The sequence below is a fragment of the Hyalella azteca genome, unplaced genomic scaffold (genome assembly GCF_000764305.2).
Source record: "Hyalella azteca isolate HAZT.00-mixed unplaced genomic scaffold, Hazt_2.0.2 contig5166, whole genome shotgun sequence".
In the NCBI taxonomy this organism is placed as follows: Eukaryota; Metazoa; Arthropoda; class Malacostraca; order Amphipoda; family Hyalellidae; genus Hyalella; species Hyalella azteca.
Genome location: NW_025935365.1, coordinates 32,331 through 54,292, shown reverse-complemented (window position 1 = coordinate 54,292; position 21,962 = coordinate 32,331). Strand labels below are relative to the sequence as shown.

General features: G+C 36.9%; 1 protein-coding gene across 1 annotated transcript; it reads left to right on the top strand.

Annotated features, from left to right (window-relative positions):
• Positions 1-1,297: 1,297 nt before the first annotated feature.
• On the top strand, positions 1,298-21,261 carry LOC108668894 (purine nucleoside phosphorylase). The gene is made up of 7 exons (XM_018156151.2): positions 1,298-1,684; positions 5,437-5,531; positions 17,103-17,281; positions 17,607-17,738; positions 18,480-18,699; positions 18,986-19,125; positions 20,476-21,261. Exons 1-7 carry the CDS (start codon positions 1,668-1,670, stop codon positions 20,545-20,547), a joined length of 855 nt encoding a protein of 284 aa, XP_018011640.1. The 5' UTR covers positions 1,298-1,667; the 3' UTR covers positions 20,548-21,261.
• Positions 21,262-21,962: the final 701 nt, after the last annotated feature.

Below are 21,962 nucleotides of genomic sequence, written 5' to 3'. Positions count from 1 at the left end.
GCACAGTTAAAATCTCACTTGCAATAGCAATGCACTTCTTGCGCTTGTGTGGGTCAGCCTGACCCAGTATGGCACGACAAAACTCTCTATTAGTGGTGTGGGTATGAAAGTGTGTCACTATTCGGACAAAATGACCCTCTGGTTCTTCTGAGTGCGCGGAAGCAGTTCTTTTTACACCAAATAAACTTATAAAACCGGATATAATTGGATTATACTGGTTGAAGCGTGAATAGATTTTAATAATCTATAATACTTTTAATTAATTTTAATTAATCTATGATAATTAATATAATCATTATAATCAAATTAATTTATAATTATGGTATTATTAATTACTAAAATTATTTAATATTGATAATCTATGACAATAATAAGCCGTACATTATAAATGATAAAAAATAGCGTATTGTTTCCAAATTGTGAATGGGTTTAACCTTGAATCGTGTTAAATGATGATGTAATATAATTAATAATGGTAGTTAAATGATAATGTAATTATATAATAGTATCGTATGTTATTGGTTTTTAGTAGCACATATAACATTACATTAGCTATAATTTATCATATTTTTATCAAGTTTATACAATTTTCGGTTTTTCTTCAAACATTTTTTAAGTACGAGAAACATTTCTTTTTATAGCCTGGTTCTTTGCTTTGTTTTTTATTACTCTAATCTTTATTTACGCATAACATAATATAATTTTGCGCTTTTTTTCAGTATATTATTCATAATAAACTGTCGCCATGAACCATGTCATGAACCAGCTGATTACCACGCCAACTGTTGACGGTGTTGCCAGCGCTGTTGCCAGGGCCAAGATTGACGAGGAAACAACAAATGGCAACACCAGTCAACCAACCAGCAACGGCAGTGTTGCCAGCGTTGTTGACAGGTCAGAAATTGTCACAACAAATGGCAACACTAGTCAACCAGCCGGCAACGGCAGTGTTGCCATACGTGTTGCCTGCCCTAAAATTGACGAGGAAACAACAAATGGCAACACTAGTCAACCAGCCGGCAACGGCAGTGTTGCCAGCGTTGTTGACAGGTNAATCTATTTCCTAGATCTGTGATCTAGATTGTAGATGGTGAATCTATTTCCTACATCTGTGATCTAGATTGTAGATGGTAAAGTTATTTCCTAGATTTGTGATCTAGACGCGTGTTGTGCTGAGGAAGGAACAATCCTGCATATTTAAATTTAATTTATTCAATTTAAATTTATTCAAGTCCTATTTAAATAACTAATTGCTTACCAACTACGTAAACAAAACGTATTCAATAAGTCTTACTTATGCATAGCTATTTACACGTCGTTTACGTAGAGTTAATATAATTATCATATGAATTAAACGACATATAATGAGTTTAGTGCGTTTCATAATAGACTTACAGTATCTGTGATTAGAAGATAAGAAATAGAACAGGTTTATACGGCATCATAATACTACTTGTCTACCGTGCGTGGACAGGTCACTACCGTGCATGCTATATAACAAGACGTGGTAATACATGTTATAGTTTAGAGCTCAGAAGTTCGTAGATTCTACGATAATCCGTTAAATTCTAATACAATTCGTTAAATTCGATCTACGATAATCCATTCGACTCTACGATAATCTTCTGAATTCTACAATTATCCGTTTTTCTAGCGACAGTTCAGACATGGATGCGAAAAAGAGGTAAAAAATCTTTAATTGGACCGCATTCATTTATTTATAATTTCGATTTCATTGCATTCATTCATTGTTATCTTGTTACCATTCATCGTTAACTTCTTAACAATCATTGTTATCTTGTTACCATTCATCGTTAACTTCTTAACAATCATTGTTATCTTGTTACCATTCATTGTTATCTTAGCACAAAGCTCAGTAAGTTGACACACCGAGACCTTCTTATCATGTACTTATCTTTGCATGGGAAAAACGGACATTGCATATAATGTCTAAATATTTCTTAATGTTATGCATGATTGACATAATCATGACTGGCACAATCATGATTGACATAACTGTCATCATGAACTTCATTAAACGAAATGTCTGTCATGTCTTATCATGTCTTATCATGTCTTATCGTGTCTTATCGGGCCGAACTTGAGGTGGTTATCTTGCGCGTGGAAAATGAATTTCGTTGATATTATTGTTGATATTATTTATATATTATTTATATTACGTCGATATTATTTATTTAAATTTTTTCGTATTAGCAAACTTTTTCCGATTTAGGTTAAAAAAAATATTTATTTCTTCAAAAAACTTTTATTTCGAAAAATCATATTGTAGAAGAAACAGAAAAGAAACAGAAATACAATATTTTGTGAAAGCGTGTTATTCATCTCACGATACCGCAATACTATATACCTGCTGTATAACGGCAATACTATATACATGCTGTAAACTGGCGATATTATATACATGCTGTATTCTGTATAATATATGTATATATCTATTATTTAGATAAAAAAATTATTTTCAATATTATTAAATTTCAACAAAGTTATCGATTTTTTGTTATTGCATGCAAGATTCTCCATTTATACAAAATTGTGTAAATAAATAAATTGATTAATTAATTAATCAAAATGAAATGTTTTATTGTATATTGATTGTAATACGTGAGTGAATTTTGCACATTTTCATTCATGTCATTTCATTTCGAAATAAAATACACAAATTTTTTGAACGGTAAAAATTCAAGTTATCGGAATGTCCTTAAAAACTGTTTTTTTACTTAAACTTTAATTTAAAATTGAGTTAGTGAATTTTTTTGACTTTTGAAGAACTTGTATAAATTTGAATTATTTTTAACGCAGTGCAATTTCCTAAAAAAACGGTATGAAAAATGTTTGTGTATATTTTGAATTTGTTTGATTATTTTTCTGGATTGTAAATCAATTGTAGATAAATTGTCTTTATTGTGAAGCTTAAGAGTTGTTGTTTGCTATCATTATTCAGCGAGAAAACATTGTGTATGAAAATATTGACTGATTAAATAATTTATAGAAAAATATAATACATAAAAATATTTAATTTATATTCTTTTTCTCTCCCTCCTTTCCTCTCTCCTATTTTCCTTATATACGTACTTTCATTGTTCTTATCTTTCATTATTCATGCCATTCATCATTCACTCAATCATCATTCATCCCATTCATCATTCATACCATTCAACATTCACATCATTCATCATCCGACATGGGGGATAGTTACCCCGACATGGGGAATAGTTACCCCGACATGAGGGATAGTTACCCCGACATGGGGAGTAGTTACCCCAACATGAGGAGTAGTTACCCCGACATGGGGAGTAGTTACCCCGACATGGGGAGTAGTTACCCCGACATGGGGGAGTAGTTACCCCAACATGGGGAGTAGTTACCCCGACATGGAGAATAGTTACCCCGACATGGGGGATAGTTATACCCCGACATGGGGAATAGTTACCCCGACATGGGGGATAGTTACCCCGACATGGGGAATAGTTACCCCGACATGGGGAATAGTTACCCCGACACAATAACACTTCCCCCTTGACATGGGGGATAAACGCCCATATGGGGGGAAGTCTTCCACCCATATGGGGGAATAAATCCCCTGCTGGGTGGAATCTTCAAGTGGGACCCCAAAATGTGGGGGTAAATTGAGAACCTGGAGGAATTAGGCTCCATGGGTGTGTGAAATATATATAGCTCCGTCACACCTCAATTAAGTTATTAGGGGTGATATTAATATGCTAATGCTATCATTAATATTATTGGTAATAATAATATATTTTTGAAATATCGCATTTGAATATATAAGCAAAACGAAATTTTTCGAAGCTATTCCAACCAAACGAAAATTGGTGATTATTCGCACGAAATAAAATATATAGTCTATAATACATCAGAAGTCATTACTAAGCTTATATCCATTATTTTATTATTAAGCTTATATATATCTATTCTTACCTCTATATTACTAGTTCTATATTGTAAGCTCTATATTTTGACCCTTATTTCTAAACTTACATACAGTATGTCTCTTCTTACTCCTATTCTTTATTCATTATTTATTATTAGCCCGATATTTTTACTCATATATTATTAGCCCTATATTATAACTTCTATATTACTATCCCCAAGTTGCTAACTTTATATTTTTCCTTCTATTATTATATATTATCAAGCCTTGATATATAATATATTAAAATCCCTACTACAACCTCGCGCTCCAGACGTCAGGTTCGTCCTAGTGTTTGCTCACCAGCAACACGTGTATAGTTTTCTGTGTGGTTGTGTGGCCAGGTGTGTGCTGTGTGCTTTGTAAACTAACTCATGTGTAGTGGACATCTGAGTGAAGGTCTCGTGTGTGGGGCTGAATATAAGGGTTTTAAATTAAAAGTTCATTATCAAGCTTATAAGGGCTCAGAATTTAGAATAGTGATGGTGATAAGAATGGTAGTGATATTAATGATGGTGATCATGATTATTGTTATAATAATAACGCTATAAAGTTGTTTTACAACAAATTCAAGTCTTCTTCATAGTGAAGCAAGTGAATGGTGGCATGCCCGTGTACCATGCAATGAATGTATTTAATAAAAAATCAACAACGTTTATTTCATCATTCCAATTTTGCATTTTTGTTTTTGATTTGTAGTGCTTTTCAAAATATGCTTGTTGTATTTATCTGATGAATAAAAATATTAAAATTTGCCTGTTGACATTTGTGTGATTTTTGCTGCATTTTTTACGTAGATTAATTCTAATATCATAGGTTAATTAATTCATTTATTTAATTGATCACGCACATTTTCTTCACAAACACCTTCAACCCCACACACCACCAACACCCTCAGCATAACATCACCCATTCCACCCCACAATCATTACCCAACCCATGTTGCACTTTAACAACAGGGCAGGGTGCCCCAGTGGTTACAGTTCAGAGTACCTGAGGCCATACTTTGAAAACTGGCTAAGTTAACGTAAGTATTTACGCTCTATTTTCTTGTCTATGATTAAGTGAACGTAAGTATTTACGCTATATTTTCTTGTCTATGATTGGTGGATTTTGCTTGAAAGGCCGTCAATGATTGACTGATGAACTTACGATCGCTTAGCTTTTTTTGAAAGTATAGGCCCAAGATTGGAGCAGAGAGGTGTGGGTTAGATCCCAGCTCTGTGCGCCAGTTTCTGGTCAGAATCGGCGAGGAGGCCGGGCGGTTAAGCACAGCAGAATTGTAGCAGTGAGTTGCGTGTTCGAGACCGCTAAATGCTGTGAATGTTCTGCGATGTTAGGAATCGGCGACAGGCCTACGGCCTAATAAACGCTGGAATCGCTATTATTATTGTTATCACCTACACACGAACCATCCCCCACACAATCACACCCCCTCCCTATCATTTTCAACCCTCATAATCACCCTAGTTACCCCCCTCCCCCAGTTTCAGCTACGAGGTGATCAGTGAGAGCGCAGAGTTCCTGCTGCAGCGCTCACCGCACCGCCCTCGCGTCGGTGTCATCTGCGGCTCAGGCCTCGGTGATTATCGCCTCATTAATCACGTCTAATTAATCTATAGAATTAATTAGATCAAGGAGATATAATGAACATATTCCGAAAATTGGGAGGTATACATATATGAAGCGCGTTTTTAAACCTCACATTATGGCTCTAAATATCCGTTAGAGGTGCAAAGGTAATTTGGGCATCGATGTACTAATACTGATAACATGATATCAACATGCGATGTTATAGCACTAACTAAAGTAAAGTTTGTACAATGAATCGGAAATATCTATAAACTTTTGACTGCCTTGCAGCACAAATATGCCCTAAGATCCAAGTTCACAATATAATCAAATTAATAACGAGTATTGTGCAAACATAAAATTTTATCTATGCATAATGTTTCTTATTTTTTCATATTTAGTATAGTAATTAATATTATAATAAATAGTAGATAAAATTGTCATTTAAATTAGTATTAAAATCATATTATATATATTAAAAATTTATTAGTATATCAATATTATTATATTCTTTTTATTATTAAATATATTACAATTAATTATAGTATATTTTTGTTATTAATGATAAAAAATATATTAATATATTATGATATATATAATATGTATATTATTGTTTCAATATGTTCAATATATATATTGAAAATATTAAATATATTCTTGCCCCTTAAGTACCTCACCTCCCCACTAACCCCCTCCCCCGGGCACCCCCCAGGGGGGCTAGCGGCCCTGCTGAAGGAGCGCCACGAGGTACCCTACGAGGAGGTGCCCAACTTCCCCGTGTCCACGGTCCAGGGGCACGCGGGCAAGCTGGTACTGGGGGTACTTGACGGGGTACCTGTCGTCTGCATGCAGGGCCGCTTCCACGCCTACGAGGGGTACCCTCTGTGGAAGGTAGGGTACAAGAGGGGTACGTGGAGGGTACATGTGGGGTACTTGTAGGGTACTTGCGGGGTACTTGCGGGGTACGTGGAGGGTACTTGCGGGGCACTTGGAGGGTACTTGCGGGGCACTTGGAGGGTACTTGCGGGGTTNCGCTGTCTCTTATACACATCTAGATGTGTATAAGAGACAGACCATGAGGAGGTGATGATGGGTTGTGGTGCTGGTGAGGGGTGGTGGTGGTGGTGATAGAGGTGGTGGTGGTGGGTGGTGGTGGGGGTGGTGATGGTGATGGTGGTGGTTGTTGTTGATGATGTTACCCAAGTGTAATGAAGTCTTGTTCTTCATTTGGTTCGTTACGCGGGTGCATCAAACATCAGGGACAAAAACTAATTTATTGAACAAGAACAATAATGAAACAGTATTGCTAGAAACAATGAAATGACCATACAAGCTGAGTGCCCAGTCTAACAGTTCACAATTGATGACAGAGGTCGTTGCACGTCCCAGATCCTGGGAGCAAACGAACATCCTTCCAAGCAAATGCTTGGAATACGCGGTCCCGGAGGCAGCTCACTCTCGTCACCCGCAACCCTATATTGGAAATAAATACTTTCATACTGACTGATATTACTAACTTAAACACTTGCATAACAGATTCTACATATGATCACTTTTTAAACAATTTACATGAAACAGAAATAGCTAATATATTGTTAGGGTACATTTGGTCTAATATAGCAGCTCACAAATGAAGGCAGTGTAAGTTGACTCAAGGCACAGCAGAAGAGTGGCGCAATAGGTCAACTAGGCCTAGAAATGGGTTGCTCACGGTAGGACCTCCTCTTAACGACTAACCTCACGGACGGTATAGTCTCGTAAGAACGATTTCCTTTTGGTGTCTTCTAATATGTAACTAACAACCTTACACCTAACTAGGTACAAATAACTAACTAGGTACTAGGTAATATGTAACTAACAACCTTACACCTAGTCCAGGTCACGCAGCTGTGGTCCCGGTTCGGACCACAGCTGTTCGAGCGCGGGTTAGATAGTGGGAGCCCAGGCTAGACTGGCATAATACAGGACTGGGCGTACGGATTGTTTGTACACAAGTACACAAGGGTGATGGTTCAGCCTAGGTCTGCATTCTGTATGGCTGTTCTGCATATGTATGTGGCCCGGAAGAACATGGAAGTGTTGTAAGTGACACATAAAATCATGGTTTCATGTGTGTGTGGTATGGTGGTGTTGTTTTGTGTGACTGTATGGGTGTACTGGTGCTTCTTAGTGTGGTGTGTTAGTAATGTGTTGGTGATTTAGTACAGGCTGAATACTTTGAGTTTTTTGCGTGCTAGCCATACAGCCTTCTAGCTGTGCGATGCATGGATGTAAGGTGGTGTGTGGTGATACAGATGATTTTATCGTAACGATACAGATGTTATTTATCGTAACGATACAGATGGTATTTATCGTAACGATACAGATGGTATTTATCGTAACGATTGATGCTTTACTCGAGTTATCATGATGACTTGAACTTGGTATCATCTCATGTTGTCTTTAGCATCATGTTTATTTAGTATATATATGTTCTCTACCTGCCCACCTGCTGCAAGCTATGATGCTTTACTCGAGTTATCATGATGACTTGATCTTGGTATCATCTTTATTCTTTCTTTATTCTTTATTCTTTCACACACAGAAGCAACACAGCACGACTCAATAGAATAAGAAAAAACATGCTATTTAGAAATAAATGCTTCCAGGTGAAAGGCCTATACAAGCTATAAAAAAGCTTCGCATGCGTAATAGGTGACGAGTATGAACATAATAGTGGCAACAAGTACAACGACAATTAATACAAATATTACATTCTAAAGTAAAGGCAGTACATAAGTAAATTGTGACAAGAAAAAACTATATGATAAACAACGTTAAATTAATATTGAGCAAGAATATGATCACGAAATTTTGTCTTTAAAATAGATTTAGTAACAGTTTATTCTGAAATCATCAGGCAGTTCGTTAAAATGTTTTACACAATTAAAAACCGTACCATTTTTCTCTATTTCTAAACGGACCAGTGGAAGGTTGAGACTAACGCCTCTGGTATCATTGTGACATACCCCTGAAAATTCATTTAAATGTATACCTTTTAAATTTATTATTAACAATGAATTTAAAATAAAATAACAATACAAATCAACTCTATGGCCCACACATCAGTCAACTCTGTGGCCAGCGTTCGTGATGGAACATGTTCTTTTCTGATTTAAAATATCAATAAAGACCAAGTCTATCGAGCTGTTCGTGATGATCCATATATTTATCTCCTATATATTATGTATCTGCCATGCCTGTAGCACAGTTAAGACCATATATTTATCTCCTATATATTATGTATCTCCCATGCCTGTAGCACAGTTAAGACCATATATTTATCTCCTATATATTATGTATCTCCCATGCCTGTAGCACAGTTAACATCACACTTGCAATAGCAATACACTTCTCGCGCTTGTATGGGTCAGCCTGACCCAGTATGGCACGAAGAAAGGGCGTATCAGTGATACGTTAACTCTCTGCTAGTGAAATGGGCGAGTCACTATTCGGACAATATTACCCCTTGGTTCTTCTGAGTGCGCGGAAGCAATTCTGCTTGAACTCAATAAACTTGATAAAACTGGATAAAATAGGATTAAGCTGGTTTAAACATTCTGACCTCTCCAACGGTACCATTACCATCTCTGTTTAAACGTGAATAGATTTTAATAATCTATAATAATTTCTATTTATTTAAATAATGTCTAATAATTAATATAAATATTAATATTAATTAATTTATAAATATGGTATTATTACTTACTGAAATTAATAAATTTTGATAATCTATGACAATAATAATGCGTACATTATAAATAATCAAAAATAACGTATTGTTTAAAAATTGTGAATGGGTTATCCTTCAATCGTGTTAAACGATGATATGAATTAATGAATAATGATACTCAATTGACAATATAATTATATAATAGTATCACTTGTTATTGGTTCTGAGGAGCACATTTAACATTATAGCAATTGCATTAATTTATATTTTCGTGAAATTTTAAAATGTTCTGTTGTTCTTCAAACATATTTTGTTACGTACGAGATAAATTTATTTTTATCTCCTGATTCTTTGTTTTTTTCAGTATATTATTCATAATTAAGCTGTCACCATGAACCATCTTGTGAACCAGCTGATTACCACGCCAACTGTTGACGGCGTCGCCAGCGCTGTTGCCAGGGCCAAGATTGACGAGGAAACAACAAATGGCAACACCAGTCAACCAGCCACCAACGGCAGTGTTGCCATACGCGTTGTTGACAGGTCAGAGATTGACACAACAAATGGCAACACTAATCAACCAGACGGCAACGGCGGTGTTGCCATACGTGTTGCCTGTCCTAAAATTGACGAAGAAACCACAAATGGCAACACTAATCAATCCACCAACAACGGCAGTGTTGCCATACGTGTCGCCTGTCCTAAAATTGACGAAGAAAGCACAAATGGCAACACCAGTCAACCAGCCGGCAACATGGAAGTTGCCATACGATACAATTGGAATCGTCGCCGGAGCAGCTGTTCTTGCAGGTGAGAATTATATATTAACACGTTGACTACGATTGCTTCATCTTGTACTATTATTTCATTTTTTGTACTTTTTTTAAGCAGGGTTGCCAGACGGTCATTTTTCCGGACAAATTCCGGGATTTAGTTTTTCTCAATTGCGTTGGCCGGCTAAAATTTATGATAGGGATACTTCCTAATTAAATTTTAAATACTACAACAAGAAAATAAATGGAATTTTTATAGCGGAACCTACAAATAAACTTGTATACATTGAATTATCGGCCTTTTTTTGCCTTTTTTGTTCTCGGAATAGGCCGATGTTAGGCAACCTGAATTATGTACCACTACGTCCTGGAGAAATACATTTCGTGGTACACATATGTACCAATACGTAGTCAACGTGTTAAATAAAATATTAGCAATATAATATTAGCCTCAATTATATATTAAGATTCAATAATATTAGAATATTCATGGTCAAATTAGTAATAATCCCGTAGAAATGAAATAATATCACATGAATTATTTACAATATTCAATTAACCCGCAGAGTTTTTTTTTTTTGAAAATTTAAGAGCAAAGAAAACAGCCAAAAATTCACCATTTCATAAACCAGATTTCGCTTTGAAATTTCGAGTCCGTCTAATTTTTTGGACTCAAAACTCCGAGATTCAGGCTAAGATTTTTGGTTCCGGATTTGAACTGCTGCATGACGATCAACAAACGTTAGGCAGTATTTACATGTTCTTGGACCACTTGAAGTGTTGTAATGACCTTCAGCATTTGACTGTGGCTTCATTTAATGTGGAAAATTTGTTTAAGTATATTCTATTTCTGAAATTAATGATATCTGCATCAATTCTCTGCTTTTAAGTGTCAAAGACCGGATCATTTATGCGTCGAGTGTAAAAATTGTATACCCGTTGAATTTATGCTGTTTTATTTTTGAAATTCTGACGATCACATCAATTGAGTTGACATTTTTCTAACTAAAATTATTGAAATTTGTTAAATAAAGTCGGGTAATAGTATATAATATTTCAATTTATATTGCGTCTGGCATTTGTCTGTGGACAATCCATGTATTTCAACGGACACACAAATGATGTGTGGTGCTATGAGTACACATCAGTTGTGTTATCATGCACACCATCATCATCGTCATCACAGCCACGATGATGGATGATGGATGATGTGCTGCAGTTCAAATAGATAAAAAATGTCAACCGCAAATCCCGGACAGCGCGAGCCGCGCACGTCGCCTGTCCGACGTCCGTCGCAGTCTCACAGACTCACAGTCAGTGCCGCGCTCGCGCTTGTCGAGGGAGGATGTTGTTCATTTTACTCCCTGTTGTGACTCGAGTGTCGCCTAACTCCAGTCATATTCGCCTTTATTAAAATAATTGTTACATTTGCAACTGTTTCATGAAGATGATAAGGAGATATTCTAGCAAACACTTCTAATTATATCGCGTGGAAAATGTTGATTCGAATTAAACATATACATGTGTCTATTATAAACTTAGAATACAAAAATGAATCAGTATGCTTACCACGATGCAGACTTGCGTATATAAAGGGCAAGTCTGAGTCGTCTTGATACAATATTTTCCTGTTAACGATCATGATCTGTGATCTAGATTGTAGATGACGAATCTATTTCCTAGATCTGTGATCTAGATTGTAGATGACGAATCTATTTCCTAGATCTGTGATCTAGATTGTAGATGGTAAATTTATTTCCAAGATCTGTGATCCAGACGCGTGCTGTGCTGAGGAAGCAACAATCCTGCATATTTAAATTTAATTTATTCAATTTAAATTTATTCAAGACTTATTTAAATAACTAATTGCTTACTAACCCCGCAAACAAAACGTATTCAATAAGTCTTACTTACGTACACTTATTAACATGTAGTTGACGTAGCGTTAATACAATAATCAAAAGAACTAAGCGACATATAATGAGTTTATTGCTTTTCATAATAGTCTTATCTGATTAGAAGATAAAAGACAGAACAGGTTTATACGGCATAAAAATACTTCTTGTCTTCCGTACATGTTATATAACCCGACATAATAATATATGTTATAGTTTAGTTCTCAAAAGCTCGTTGATTCTACGATAATCCGTTAAATTCTACAATAGTCTGTTAAATTCTACGATAATCCGTTAAATTCTACGATAATCCGTTAAATTCTACGATAATCCGTTAAATTCTACGATAATCTGTTAAATTCAAGCGACAGTTGTGACATGGACGCGGAAAACAGGTAAAGAAGCTTTCACTGGACCGTAATCATTAATTTATGATTTGAATTTCATTATTTCATTGTATTCATTCATTGTTATATTTTTACCATTCATCGTTATCTTCTTACCATTCATTGTTATCTTCTTACCATCCATTGTTATCTTGTTACCATTCATTGTTATCTTCTTACCATTCATTGTTATCCCGTTACCATTCATTATTATCCTGTTACCATTCATTGTTATTTTCTTACCATCCATTGTTATCTTGTTACCATGCATTGTTATTTTGTTATCATCCATTGGTATCTTGTTACCATTCATTTTTATCTTGTTACCGTTCATTGTTATCCTGTTACCATTCATTGTTATCTTCTTACCATTAATTGTTATCTTGTTACCGTTCATTGTTATCCTGTTACCGTTCATTGTTATCTTCTTACCATTCATTGTTATCTTGTTACCGTACATTGTTATCCTGTTACCATTCATTGTTATCCTGTTACCATTCATTGTTATCTTCTTACCATTCATTGTTATCTTGTTGCCATTCAATATTATCATGTTACCAATCATTGTTATCTTCTTACCATTCATTGATATCTTGTTACCATTCATTGTTATCCTGTTACCATTCATTGTTATCTTCTTACCATCCATTGTTATCTTGTTACCATCCATTGTTATCCTGTTACCATCCATTGTTATCTTCTAATCATTCATCATTACCAATCATTATTATCCTGTTACCAATCATTGTTATCTTCTTACCATCCATTGTTATCTTGTTACCATTCATTGTTATCCTGTTACCAATCATTGTTATCTTGTTACCATTTATTGTTGTCTTCTTACCATTCATTGCTATCATGTTACCATTCATTGTTATCTTGTTACCATTCATTGTTACCTTCTAACCATTCATTGTTATCATGTTACCATTCGTTGTTATCTTGTTACCATTCATTGTTATCTTAGGACAAAGCTCAGTAAGTTGACATACCGAGGCCGTCTTATCACTTATCTTGGCTCGGGAAATACAGACATTGTATTTCCCGTGCTGAACATTCCTTAGAGTTATGCATGATTGACATAATCATGACTGGCACAATCATGATTTCATGATTGACACAACTGTCATCATGAACTTCATTAACCGAAATGTCTGTCATGTCTTATCATGTCTTATCATGTCTTATGATGTCTTATCATGTCCAGTCGGGCTGAACTTGAGATGGATTTCTGGCGGCTGGAAAATGAATCTCGTTGATATTATTGTTGATATGATGATTATATATTATTTATATTACGTTGATATTATTTATTTTAATTTTTTCGTATTAGTCAACTTTTTCTGACTTTGGTAAAAAATAATTTTTTTTTTCAAAAAACTTTTATTTCGAAAAATCATATTATAGAAGAAACAGATTAGAAACAGAAATACAATATTTTGTGAAAGCGTGTTATTCATACGGCAATACTATATATACATGCTGCATTCTGTATAATAGTATAATATATGTATACATCTATTATTTAGATAAAAAATTATTTTCAATATTATTACATTTCAACAAAATTATCGATTTTTTGTTATTGCATGCAAGATACTCTATTTATACAAAATTGTGTGCATCTAAATAAACAAATTGATTAATTAATTAATCAAAATGAAATGTATTATTGTATATTAATAATTGTAATACGTGAGTAAATTTTGGACATTTTCATTCATGTCATTTCATTTCGAAATAAAAGACACAATTTTTTTTAACGGTGAAAATTCAAGTTATTGGAATGTCCTTAGAAATTGTTTTTTAACTTAAATTTGAATTTAGAATTGAGTTAGTGAATTTTTTTGACTTTTGAAGAACTTGTATAAATTTGAATTTGTTTTAACGCAGTGCACTTTCCTAAAAAACTGTGTGAATAATGTTTGTGTATTTTGAATTTGTTTGAATATTTTTCTGGATTGTAAATCAATTGTAGATAAATTGTCTTTATTGTGAAGCTTTAGAGTTGTTTGCTTTCATTATTCAGCGAACAAAATAGCGTGTATGAAATTATTAGACTGATTAAATAATTTATAGAAAAATATAATATATAAAAATATTTAATTTTTATTCTTTTTCTCTCCCTCCTTCCTTCCTCTTTCCTTATATTCGTACATTCATTGTTCTTATCTTTCATTATTCATGCCATTCATCATTCACTCAATCATCATTCATACCATTCATAACCTTCACACCATTCATACCATTCATCATTCACATCATTCATCATTCACATCATTCATCATTCACATCATTCATCATTCACATCATTCATCACATCCCCTTTTATTTGTTCACTTCACTTCCCATCTCTTTACATTTTTTTGCATCCTTCTCTTCCCCCCTCCCCTACTTCTCTCACTTTCCCCCCTTAGTTACCCCGAAATGGGGAATAGTTACCCCGACATGGGGAATAGTTACCCCGACACAATAACACTTCCCCCCTTAGTTACCCCGACATGGGGATAAACACCCATATGGGGGAAGTCTTCCACCTATTTGGGGAAATAAATCCCCTGCTGGGTGGAATCTTCAAGGTGGACCCCCAGATGTGGGGGTAAATTGAGAACCTGGGGGAATTAGGTTCCAGGGGAGGGTTATGAAATATATATACCTCAGTCACACCGCAATTAAGTTATTTGGGGTGATATTAATATGTTAATGCTATCATTAATATTATTGGTAATATTAATATATTAATATACCTTGAAATATCGTATTAAAATTTATAAACAAAAAGAAATATTTTAAAGCTGCTCCAACCAAACAGAAATTAGGGATTATTGCCATTGAAGAAAACTATAAGTCTATAGTTTTCTATATATAAGTCTTCTATATATAAGTCTATAATACATGAAACTCATTACTAAGCTTATATCCATCATTTTATTAGTAAGCTTACCTATATCTATTCTTACCTCTATATTACTAGTTCTATATTGTAAGCTCTATATTTTGACCCTTATTTCTAAACTTACACATGTCTCGTCTTACCCCTATTCTTTATTCATTATTTATTATTAGCCCAACATTTTTACACATATATTATTAGCCCTATTTTATAACTTCTATATAACTATCCCTAAGTTGCTAACTTTATATTTTTCCTGCTATTATTATATATTATCAATCCTATATTAAAATCCCTACGACGAACGCGTGCTCCAGACGTCAGGTTCGTCCTTGTGTTTGCTCACCAGCAACACGTGTATAGTTTTCTGTGTGGTTGTGTGGCCAGGTGTGAGCTGTGTGCTTTGTAAACTAACTTTTGTGTAGTGGACATCTGAGTGAAGGTCTCGTGTGTGTGGGGCTGAATATAAGGGTTTAAATTAAGGGTTCATTATCAAGCTTAAAAGGGCTCAGAATTTAGAATAGTGATGGTGATAAAATGGTAGTGATATTAATGATGGTGATCATAATTATTGTTATAATAATAACGCTATAAAGTTGCTTTACAGCAAATTCAAGTCTTCTTCATAGTGAAGCAAGTGAATGGTGAAATTTCCATGTACCATGCAATGAATGTATTTAATAAAAATCAAGAACATTTATTTCATCATTCCAATTTTGCATTTTTGTTTTTGATTTGTAGTGCTTTTTAAAATATGCTTGTTGTATTTATCTGGTAAATAAAAATATTAAAATTTGCCTGTTGACATTTGTGTGACTTTTGCTGCATTTTTTACGTAGATTAATTCTAATATCATAGGTTAATTAATTCATTTATTTAATTGATCACGCACATTTTCTTCACAAACACCTTCAACCCCACAAACCACTAACACCCTCAGTATAACATCACCCATTTCACCCCACCATTATTACCCAACCCTTGTTGCACTACAACAACATAGCAGGGTGGCCCAGTGGTTGCAGTTCAGATTACCAAGATTGAACCATCACCCTACACCCGAACCATCACCCACACAATCACACCCCCTCCCTATCATTTTCAAACCCTCATAATCACCCTAGTTACCCTCCTCCCCCAGTTTCAGCTACGAGGTGATCAGTGAGAGCGCAGAGTTCCTGCTGCAGCGCTCACCGCACCGCCCCCGTGTCGGTGTCATCTGCGGCTCAGGCCTCGGTGATTATCCTTATTAATCGCGTCTCATTAATCTATAGAAGTTAATTAGATCACCGAAAAATAATGAACATATTAAGAAATTTTTAATCCACACATATACTTCAAAGAGTGTTTTAAAACCTAACATATTAGCTTTAAATATGCGCATAAATATGCATCTAATTGAAGATAAGAGTACTAGCACTGATAACATAAGATCAGAATGTGACGTTGTAGCACCAACTAAAGTAAGATTATGTACCATGAAACGGAAATAACTCTGAATTTTTGACTACCTTGCAGCAAAAATATGCCGTAGAGATCCAAGTTCACTATATTATAAAATTAATACCGAATATTGTGCAAACATAAGATTTCATCTATGCCTAATATTTCTTATTTCATCATATATATAAAGTAGGGTAAACAATCATATAACGTATAGTTGATATAATGAGCATTTAAATTAGTATTAAAACATATTAAATATATTAAAAACTGTATTGGTATATCAATATTATTATATTCTTATTATTATTAAAATATATTACTATTAATAATAAAAAAATCTAATAATATATTATGATACATATAATAAGTATATTATTATTTCAATATATTCAATATATATTGAAAATATTAAATATATTCCTGCTCCTTAAGTACCTTACCTCCCCCACTAACCCCCTCCCCCGGGCACCCCCCAGGGGGGCTGGCGGCCCTGCTGAAGGAGCGCCACGAGGTGCCCTATGAGGAGGTGCCCAACTTCCCCGTGTCCACGGTCCAGGGGCACGCGGGCAAGCTGGTACTGGGGGTACTTGACGGGGTACCTGTCGTCTGCATGCAGGGCCGCTTCCACGCCTACGAGGGGTACCCTCTGTGGAAGGTAGGGTACAAGAGGGGTACGTGGAAGGTACATGTGAGGTACTTGTAGGGTACTTGCGGGGTACTTGCAGGGTACTTGGAGGGTACATGTGGGGTACTTGTAGGGTACTTGCGGGGTACTTGCGGGGTACGTGGAGGGTACATGTGGGGTACTTGTAGGGTACTTGCGGGGTACTTGAAGGGTATATGTGGGGTACTTGCAGGGTACGTGGAGGGTACTTGCAGGGCACTTGGAGGGTACTTGCGGGGCACTTGGAGGGGACTTGCGGGGTTAGTTAGTGTATAGTTTGTTTAGAGCCACTATCATTCCTGTGTTTGTGATGCAGTGCGCGATGCCTGTGCGGGTGATGAAGCTGATGGGTGTAGAGCAGCTGATCGTCACCAACGCTGCTGGTGGCATCAACGAACAGTTCAACGTTGGTGACATCATGATCATCAAGGACCACATCAACATGAGCGTGAGTCATGATCATCAAGGTTCATATCTAGGTTACCCTTTTACCCTAAATTAACCAAGCCTGCTGACCCCTACCTTAGTTACCCCATTAAAGGCCAGCTTTACGGCCGTGACGAGCTGTTTAGGATAAAATCCCCTGAAATATTCCCGCTCTTGCCTGCCACCAAAAATTCTTATTGCTTTTCTCTCCGGTTCAACCAGAATAAAATCTTAAAATCCAATACATTATTTTTATTCACATTAATGCCACGAGGTGGACGAAAATGAAAATTTTTATCTGCTCCTCTGTACAGACCAAGGTTATTTTAGCTTAGTTACCCCTCGCGGGCAAATTGTGTGTGCTCAGTTGTACTAGGTGGGGGTGCAGGCGTTTCGACTCTTTCGTAGCCAGATCTGAGAATATCAAGAGAATATTCCACCATAGTTCTGGAGAAATCTCCACTAACTTATAGGCGAAGGTGGAATTCTTGGTTAGTTCCAGCTGATGGTTACTAATGCTCTAATACGGCTAATTCCCGGAGAGAGCTATTCTCGTGTTGTGGGGGCTAATGACTTCTGCACTCGAGTATGTTTGTCGGCGGTCTGGTACTGCTGCAGATGTACCGTTCGCGCCTTTCGTGTCGTGGGAGTTAAAACTCGAATGAACCATATCTAGCACCTAGTGAAGTTAAGCATTAAAAACCTGAATAACCAAATCTGACACCTAGATGAGTTACCCCTAAATAAAAATTTCCCTTGGCAGGGTTTTGCCGGGGACTCGCCGTTGCGAGGCCGCAACGACGAGCGCTTCGGGCCCAGGTTCCCGTCCCTGAACAATGCCTACGACCGGGACAGCCGGGCCCTGTTCCAGGCCATCGCTGAGGAAATGGGCCTGGGCCCCATCGTCAAGGAGGGGGTCTACGTCATGCTGGGTGGGCCCACGTACGAGACGGTTGCTGAGCTGCGCCTCCTCAAGCTGCTGGGTGAGGCCCGCTGGGGCGCTGGGTGCGACAAATGGGTATGGTATATGAAAATATATTATATTACCTAATAATTTTCTTTTATATCTAATAAACAGCCTTCATCCCACCCATAAGCATCCCTGTCCCTTAGGACCCCATTCCCCCTCGACCACCTTAACACCCCCTAACTTCCTCAACCCTCCCCACCCCTAACACCATTTTCCCTCCCTTCATGACCCCTTCTAAACCCCTCCCCACGCCGCTAGGCACGCACTAACCCCCTGAACTCCTAACCCTCTCCCCCCAGGCGCGGACGCGGTGGGCATGTCGACGGTGCCCGAGGTGGTGGTGGCCCGCCACTGCGGCATGAGGGTGTTTGCCTTCAGCCTCATCACCAACGCCTGCATCATGGACTACGACACCAACGCCAGCGCCAACCATGAGGAGGTGATGATGTATGGTGTTGGTGGTGGTGGTGATGGTGGTGGTGGTGATGGTGGTGGTGATGGTGGTGATGGTGGTGGTTGTGGTGGACGCCTGCATCATGGACTACGACACCAACGCCAGCGCCAACCATGAGGAGGTGATGATGGGTTGTGGTGCTGGTGGTGGGTGGTGGTGGTGGTGGTGGTGATGGTGATGGTGGTGGTGGTGGTGGTGATGATGATGATGTTACCCTAGTGTAATGAAGTCTTTTTCTTCATCGGGTTCGTAACGCGGAAGCATCAAACATCAGCCACCGAACTAATTTATTGAACAAGAACAATAATGAAACAGTATTGCTAGAAACAATGAAATGACCATACAAGCGGAGTGCCCAGTCCAACAGTTCCCAATAGGTGACAGAGGTCGTAGCACATCCCAGATCCTGGGAGCAAGCCAAATACTTCCAAGCACATACTTGGAATACGCGGTCCCGGAGGCAGCTCACTCTCGTCACCCGCAACCCTATATTGGAAATGAATACTTTCATACTGACTGATATTACTCACTTAAGCACTTGCATAACAGATTCTACATATGATCACTTTTTAAACAATTTACATGAAACAGAAATAGCTAATATATTGCTAGGGTACATAGCAGCTCACCAATAAAGGCAGTGTAAGTTGACTCAAGGCACAGCAAGAGAGTGGCGCAATAGGTCAACTAGGCCTAGAAATGGGTTGCTCACGGTAGGACCTTCTCTTAACGACTAACCTCACGGACGGTATTGTCTCGTAAGAACGATTTCCTTTTGGTGTCTTCTAATATGTAACTAACAACCTTACACCTAATACCGGTCACGCAGCTGTGGCCCCGGTTCGGACCACAGCTGTTCGAGCGCGGGTTAGATAGTGGGAGTCCAGGCTGGACTGGAATAATACAGGACTGGGCGTACGGATTGTTTGTACACAAGTACACAGGGGTGATGGTTCAGCCTAGGTCTGCATTTTGTATGGCTGTTCTGTATATGTGGCCCGGAAGAACATGGAAGTGTTGTAAGTGACACATAAAATCATGGTTTCATGTGTGTGTGGTATGGTGATGTTGTTTTGTGTGACTGTATGGGTGTGTTGGTGCTTCTTAGTGTGGTGTGTTAGTAATGTGTTGGTGATTTAGTACAGGCTGAATACTTAGAGCTTTTTGTGTGCTAGCCATACAGCCTTCTAGCTGTGCGATGTATGGATGTAAGGTGCATGGTGTGTGGTGATACAGATGGTCTTTATCGTAACGATACAGATGGTATTTATCGTAACGATACAGATGGTATTTATCGTAACGATACAGATGGTATTTATCGTAATATCTGTACAGGTTATCGAAACAGCCAACAAGCGGCAGCACCAGCTGCAGGAGCTCGTCAGGAGGATGGTCGCTAAAATGTGAAGAGCAACGAGAACGTTTTCAACTTGAACTTATTCAACTTGAACCTGTTCAACTTAAACGTAGTCAGCTCATACGTGTTCAGCTTAAACGTGTTCAACTTGAACGTGTTCAACTTAAACGTGTTCAACTTGAACTTGTTCAACTTAAACGTGCTCAACTTGTACTTGTTCAACTTAAACGTGCTCAACTTGAACGTGTTCAGCTTAAACGTGTTCAACTTAAACGTGTTCAACTTGAACTTGTTTTACTCCAACGTGTTATCGTAACGTGATACCATGCAGTCAAAACAAACGTGTTCAACTTGAGCTTGTTCAATTCAAACGTGCTCAATTTGAACGTGTTCAACTTAAACGTAGTCTCTTCAAACGCGTTCAACTTGCCTGCAGTCAACTCAAACGTTTTCAACTTGCTAAAATAATTCTGCATTTCAACTGTAAACTATTCAGCTCCAACATGATTCCAAAATCAGTACTTTGCAACTCAAATTTGCAGATGTATGAATAGTGCCTTCTAGTATTGCTAGTGTTACTACTTCTTGTACACAGACTTGATGAAAGTTGTGTGTTGCGTTGGTGGCTGCGGCGGTGAGTGTCAACGTTCTCGTCTCTTCAACTTATGTTGATTTGCTCAACTTATGTGAAATTATTCAACTTATCTTCAAGTATTTTACTTATGTGGAATTATTCATATTATGTTGAATTGTTCAAGTTATTTTGAAATATTCAAATTATGTTCAGTAATGCAACTCATGTTGAATAATTAAAATTAAGTTGAATAATTAAAATTATGTCGAATTATTCAAATAAGGATGAATTATTCAACTTATGTAAAATTACTCAAATTATAATGAATTATTCCATTGTTTTGAATTATTTAAATTATGTTGAATAACAAACTACGCTCAAGGAACGTTAAGAACTACTTCAACTTACGTTGAATAGAAAATTTCTTTCAACTTACGCGTTGTACGGCAGCGTTCGTGTTGCATGCGTTTGTTTTAATTTAGTTAAAGATGAGGCCTTCCTTGAGTTGTTTTATGTATATAATTTTACTGCTCTTCGTGTTATACTACAGACTCGATTGTTAAAATGATGATAAATTAGATAATAAATTCTTCACTTCTGTATTTTATTTAATTATAGAAACGTTCCCTGGAACTGCCATCACATTCACAGAAATGAGTGAGAGTTTGTCCAAGTAGCGATGCACTTTTTGTGCTTTGTGGGTCATCCTGACCTATTTTGGGCCGGCAAAAGGGGTATCAGTGCTACGTGGAGAAATTTAGTCACCATTTGGACAATGTGACACATCCGTTTTTCTCAGTCATTTTACATGTCAACATCTCCTGGTCATTTTAAAATCCGTTTTTTTACTTTTAAATGCTACTTTCTAAATAATTGTTAGAGTCCGTGAGT